General features: G+C 49.5%; 1 protein-coding gene across 1 annotated transcript in view; it reads right to left on the bottom strand.

Moving 5' to 3' along the window:
* ADAMTS3 (ADAM metallopeptidase with thrombospondin type 1 motif 3) overlaps positions 1-6,557 on the bottom strand; it is a 62,152-nt gene that overhangs the window by 3,463 nt on the left and 52,132 nt on the right. Inside the window, exons 16-24 of the mRNA XM_031063659.1 lie at positions 5,930-6,075; positions 5,409-5,584; positions 4,442-4,575; positions 3,884-4,007; positions 2,270-2,350; positions 1,396-1,559; positions 1,119-1,284; positions 564-696; positions 1-167 (exon numbers count right to left, since the gene is read on the bottom strand). The exon at positions 1-167 is cut by the window's left edge and continues 171 nt beyond it. Coding sequence (XP_030919519.1) covers positions 1-167; positions 564-696; positions 1,119-1,284; positions 1,396-1,559; positions 2,270-2,350; positions 3,884-4,007; positions 4,442-4,575; positions 5,409-5,584; positions 5,930-6,075 — 1,291 coding nt within the window. The remainder of the gene's footprint in view (positions 168-563; positions 697-1,118; positions 1,285-1,395; positions 1,560-2,269; positions 2,351-3,883; positions 4,008-4,441; positions 4,576-5,408; positions 5,585-5,929; positions 6,076-6,557) is intronic.

Here is a 6,557-nt window from a genome sequence, read left to right as displayed (position 1 = left end):
CCCGGTTCGAGGGGCGCGGGCTCTCAGGGCGATCCCCGCTGCAGAACTTGGCGGGGACCGAGCGGTTGGTGCCGTCCGCAAGGGGCTGGAGGCAGCGCACCGTGCGGAGCTGGTAGCCAGAATTCCCACACGTCTTGGTGCAGTGCTCCCACTCATCTGCTGCCCAACTGGGAAGGGAAATGGAATCAGACACCGTCAACTGTTAACCTTTTTGTCCTGCTGTGGCTGCCTCATCCCTGGAGCCAGCTCATCTAGCGGAAAAATTCCCTCCCCCATAGCAGGGGGCTGGAAAGAGATGAGCTTTAAGGTGCCTCCCAACCCCATGATTTTATATATAAAAATACACATATATAAAAATATAAATAAAAAGAAATACTATAAATATAAATAAATATATATACCACAACCACCTAATCAGATTAGTACCCATGCTTACACAGGTACAAACTCCCCTCCACATTCAGAAACTGCAGGCTGGCAAGCTGTCAGCATGCCCTCAAATTCATCCCAATCTGGCTGGGGCTATCCCTGTCTGAAGGAGCAATCCCTGCTCTCAGACTCACAGGGGCTCTGTGCACTCCTGCAGGTTGCACATCCTGCGGATGGGCTTTGGCTTTTTGCTGCCTTCGCAGAAGCTTCGATGAACCATCTTGTTGTCGCTCTTCCTGCGGCACCCGTACTTGGTGTACTGGAACCCTGGGAAACACATCAGAGGAATCGGGAGAATCAGGTCCTTGTTAGAATGTTTGGCTTAAATAGGGTTTTCTGGCCTAGTAAATGGGTTTACAGGACAGGTATTTTGGAATTTGCATTCCCCATTATTTGCTTAAGAGCCATGGACAGACCATGAGTACAGGGAATGCTCAGGAGCATCAATGCCTGAGTCTGGGCATCCAAAGTAGCTTTGGGGTCTGAATTTAAACACCAAAAGAAGCCTTTCTCTTCCTAGGCTGCAAGTGTGGCACCTGGGAACAATCACATACTTCAGGTATTTTAAACCTGAGCCCTAAAATAACAAACCACTGTTAAAAAAGGGAAGGCAGGAATATGAATCATTCCCTTGCCCTTGCCTTTTTTGGCAATTTGCCCCTTGTTACAGGTGCTCATCTCCGGCTCACCTCCACCGCAGGGCTTGGAGCACTGGGACCAGCTCTTCAAGGCCCACTCGAAGGTGTCGGTGTCCTCCCGCAGCACGTTGTTGCTGTGGATGGTCGGCACCGAATCCTCGTGGATGATGTACCTGTAGGTCAGGCTGGATCGGGTGTCGTTCTCCCGAGGAATGATCTGGGAATAAGCAAACATAAACCCAGCACTGGTACAGACTCCTCTGCTAAGTACAGGCACCGAGGTCTGGCTCTGGATGGTCCCTCAGGCTGAGCTTAGCGTGTCACCCACCAGCACCACCACGGCATCGTGCAGGGGCCCGTCTGTGTGCAGCGTCTCCGTGTTGTCCTCAATGCTGTACTCCCACTGCACGCCCAGATCGATGAAGGACCGGGACCTGGCCTCCTCCCCTTTGCCGTTCAGGATATAGTGTCCCGTAGCCTGGTTCTTGATTGCTGGGAGGAGCGAGAGCAGAGCCTGTCGTGCCTCCCCTGCACTGGCAGCAATCGGGGTGGCACGGGGAGGGGTATTTCCAACAGATTATGAAAACAACAGATCTTCATCACATTTTACTTTGCCCTGTGCACACAGGTCAGGGTGTCCCAGGTGCTAAAATCCGTAAGTGATGCTAAAATCTGTAAGTGAAGAGCTGAGGAACAGGAGCCCTGTGGAACTGCCTGGGTTTGGGCTTCCAGAGCACACCTCAACAGCCAGGTACAGCGGGGATTGAGATGATGACGATGATGATGCTTCAATTAGAAGCCAATGCATTAAGAGCTGGGATCACAGAATGCTTTGGATTGGAAGAGACCTTAAAGATCATTCAGTTCCAAGACCCATTGTTCTTCCATACAGCTTTTTGCAATGCACCATAGGAATAATTAAAAGATACTGAATTAGATTCACCCTGGCAGTTCCCACGTTCATGTGAGCCATCACAATCCTTGGTTAGTGCATATGCAAACTGGGGTCAATTTAACATTTTGGAGAATTCAAATGAGCAGATGTTTGTTGGCTGAGCTGTAGGACTGCAGGACTAAGCCCTGACCATGCAATTTGGAAAGCCCACATTTACCCAACCCCTTCAGTGGAATCTCTCATCCCTCAGATTCTCTGGCATGAGTCCCCTGTGCTTCTTCTCAAACTTGAGCAGAAAAACACTTACCAAGAAAGTGAGGAGAGGCCTCATCTTCTTGGATAAACACATGTCGAGCCCCGGGAGGGATATCAAACATTTTAAGGTACCCTTTGGCAGGTGCAGGGTCAGTGGAGGCAGCAGGGAGAAAAAGAGAAAGGAACAGCCATGGTCAGGAGTGCAGGGCATGCCCAGCTCTGCTTGCAGGAGAGGGCATCCAGCAGTCATGGATGGGCCGGGTGGGACAGGCCCTCCCTGGGCTCTTCTCCTCCAGGGAGAGAAGGGACACCAGTTACAGAGGGATTTGCCACTTCCCACATGGGGATCAGTTTAATATTTACGGCCATGCTGCTCCAAGCAGGATCTATCAACAATTCAGGCACAGAGATGTTTCCTGTGTTCCTCAGCACAAGCACAGGTCTTTCTCACTACTTTCCCACATCAGTCCTCAACCAGGTTGTTGGACTGCAACTTACTGACTGCCCTTTCAGATGGACATGTCTGCAGTGAAAGTAAATAGCTGTTCCCAAATAAAAATGTTCTTAGTTTCAATTTCAATTATTTACCAGTGCAAATCACAGGTAATTAGTGTAAAATTAAGGAAGCACTGCCATTAGGAAGACTAGAATCCCTTCTAGGGATCAAGATTTAATCAAGAGCTCCCTAAGTTCTCTGAGTGCATGGCATTCTCATATTCCTGTTATTTTCTTTTAACAACTGCACAATTCCATTAACCAAACTCACTGGATTCTGGGACTAGTGGATGTACTGGCAGTCTGTCCTGCTCCTGAGAAAATCCAAGTGAAGGAACAGAAGAGCTGGGAATAGGGAAGATCACAGGCCTGGCTGAGCAGTGCCTGTGCCCAACAGCATTTCCAATATTTTCCTCCATTGCCTTTGCAGCACAGTGAACATCAAGATTTTGCCTGCTTTGGCATTACCTGTCCGTGTCTACAGGAAAATAGGAACTGCCATTCCCAGGGATGCCTCTCTCCCTACAAGCCTTGCACTTAGAATGTTTTGAGCTTCCTTTGTCCTGAAAGGGAAACACTGTGAGCTCCTCTGGGTAAGGGAAAGGCTCCTCTGGTCTTCCCTTAAACAGAACACCTGGATTTAGTGTCCTGAGAGCTGAGTCTGGCCATTCCACTGACTGGGTGTCAGCCAGATGCTCTTTACAAGCAAAAGATGTAAATTACATAATAGACAAATGCATTTACAGCAGATTTGGACACATCTGGGCAAGACAACCAGTCCATGGAAGTCAGACAATCCAGGCAGGATTTTGAGTTGGGTACTTGCAGAAACTGTTTTCTAGAACCTTGAATTCTTTTTGAGCACCTCTTGCTTGCATGTTTCCCTGTAGAAAGAGGTCTATTAGCCTCCTTAATGACCAGGTTACCCATGCTAGGGAAAATCTATCAGCATTCCCTGAACACCTCCATCACTTCCATATCCATCCACAATCAGGGGCCAATGGACAGCAGCTTATCCTGAACAGGCTCAGAGATGGGCCTCATGGGATGGTGTTGCACCCATTATTCCCAAGGTTTCAATGATTATGGCATTATCTCATGTGTGTGAGTGTCCCACAAACCCCAGAGGCAGCAGGAGCCCCAGCCAGCTGCAGGCAGCTGTTATTCCTACCAAGTTTTTTGGGAGTGCGGGTGTAGGTCCCCTTCACGGTCCGGCAGTGGGAGTCGTCCCCGCCGCACACCCCGCACTGGTCCTCAGCCTTGCTGGAGCCAATCTCCTTGTCACAGCCCACTTTCTGCAGAAAAAAGGGCAAGACTGGATATTAGGAAGGAATTCTTTCCTGTAACAGTGCTGAGGCCCCGGCACAGGTTGCTCAGGGAAGCTGTGGCTGCCCCAGCCCTTGAAGTGCTCAAGGCCAGGTTGGATGGGGCTTGGATCAACCAGGGCTAGTGGAAGGAAATGGCAGTGGGGTGGAACTGATGGTCTTTAGGTTCCCTTTCAGCCCAAACCAGTCTGGGATTCCATGATAAGGCACAATGAGGGGAAGACAAGCAGAGCATTTCCCTGGAACAGGTCTGTGCTGGTCTCTAATTTCATTTACATCTCAGGGAATCAGAGGAATACAATGCTGCAATTAGGGAATTCAGAGACATCTGCAAAGCCCCTCTCTGCCCGTGAGCTGTCCCCATAAGTTGTCCCCCGAGTGTCCCCAGAGCAGGTGCCACTCACCACGCATTCCCCACGGACACAGATGCTGTAGGGATCCCTGTAGGAGCAGCGAGTCCCGTCGTGCACCGGCTGCTTCATGTGAGCCACATCCCCCGTTTCTCGGGACTGGCAGTACAGGTGACATCTCTTGGGAGCTGTGGAGCCAGGGAAAACAAAGGGCTGCAGGGAGGACAGTGATCCAGGTGTGTTCCCAACAGCTGTCCCACCGATGGAGCGAGGAGTGAGAAGCGACAGGCAGGTTTGGGCGTGAGTATGGGGAATGGGGTGGTTTGGGAAGGAATGCGTGCATTGTGGCGAATCTTTTGGGGAAAATGGGCATTTTGGGGGAAAATACGGATGGTTCGGCAGAAACTTGGGGATTTAGGGTGGTTTTGAACACAATGTGGCCATTTGGGGTAAGAAGTATCCATTTTAGGGATAAACAAGCAATTTGAAGTAATAAAGGCAAATTTTAGGGCTAAACTGGAGGCCTGGGGGGAAATGGGGGATTTAGGGGCAAGACTTGTGATTTTGAGACACAATTCTGCAACTTTGGAGCAAAAATGTCAACTTTAAGGATAAAAGGGTATGCCTGGGGTGAAAATTGGGGCTTTGGCAGTAAAAAGGGCGAATTTGGGTCAGAGTAGGGAAAATGCAGGTTAAAATCAGGGATTTAGGGCAAGTCTGCTATTTTTTACATATGATGTGTTGATTTAGGGTCAAAATGCCAGTTTTAGGGATAAATAAGAGAGAAATTGATTGTTTGGGGCTAAAATGCAAAAACTTGAGTCAGAGCAGGGAATTTGGGTATTAAAGTCTGGATTTAAGGCAAAACTATTGATTTTCAGACAAAACAGACAAAGGGATGGGGAGGGAACCAACTCATTTGCTTTTCTGGGAGTTCTGGGCCTGCCCCTGACATATCCAGGCCAAGGGGAATGGCTTCAAACCCTTTCAAGAGTCACTAAAGGCCCAGAGCAGGACGCACGGTCGGGGTGCTCGTAGGGCAGCCAGTGGTGTCGGCTGCCCTGGAACTCGAAGTGGGAATTGCGCTGCTGGCACTGCTGTGCCCTGAAGTCCTCAAAGTGCTTCGGACACTCCTCGGTGCTGCACAGCTGGAACTCAAAATTCACCCCAGGACAATCGTCACCTCCATTGATGGGCCTGGGAGAAGAAAATATTCCAGAGATTTTCATCAGGTAGAAAGAGAAATTGTTCCCTCTCAGGCTGCCCCATCCCTGAAAGTGTCCAAGGCCAAGCTGGACAGGGCTTGGAGCAACCTGGGATAGCACAGGGTGTCCCTGTCCATGGCAGGAGGCGGAATGGGATGGGCTTTAAGGTTCCTTCAAGCCCAGCCCAGTCTGGGATTCTGTAATTCTATGGAATTCTTGGATTCTCCACAAATGATCCCATCTCGAAGGGCTTGAACAGAATGTCCACCCAAAACCCAAATGCCATTTCAAGTGGCCCCTCTGAGGATGCCCCGGTGGGTGCAGCTTCCACACCTACATTGGATTGTTGCACTGGCGCGTGCGGAAGCGAACCCCAGTTCCACAGGTCCGTGAGCAGGAGCCAAACTTGGTCCAGGCTCCCCAGTGTCCATCCTGCTTCAGCTGGTTGGTGTTCTTCCACATGCAGTGACCCTTGTAGCACCACTGAGGGAATTGGGGCAGCAAACAGGTGAGAACAGACACAATCCCCAAATCAAATGTATAAGCACTGGACAGCAATATTTTGCTGCTGCCTGGGGCACATTCAGATTGTACAAGTGGCTCTCCTGTATTTCAAAATAAAGGGAATTTGCTAAAAAACCCCAGGTATCTGAGTATAATTTTATAATTGAAAATGGATTGGCAGCAGGACACTCACTAATAGGGATATTAAAGGGAAAAATCAGGCACTAATCCTCAGTCTACACAAATTTGCCACAGGGTGTCTGGACAGTGAGTTCTGAGCAACCATCCCACAGTAACAGCATCATCTGCTTCCCTGGATTCCTAAAGGCACTTGATGGAAACTTTGCAGATGAGACCAGAAAATCTAACAAAGAGGCTACAGAACAGGTTGCATCTCAGCTGGAATCTCCATGTCCAAAATGTGCTAGGGCAAACCTTGTACAGCTCCCAGAATATCCCAG

Source organism: Geospiza fortis, unplaced genomic scaffold (genome assembly GCF_000277835.1).
Source record: "Geospiza fortis unplaced genomic scaffold, GeoFor_1.0 scaffold909, whole genome shotgun sequence".
NCBI classification, from domain to species: domain Eukaryota; kingdom Metazoa; phylum Chordata; class Aves; order Passeriformes; family Thraupidae; genus Geospiza; species Geospiza fortis.
Note: the sequence above shows the minus strand (reverse complement) of the source record. Positions and strands in the feature narration are given on the sequence as shown.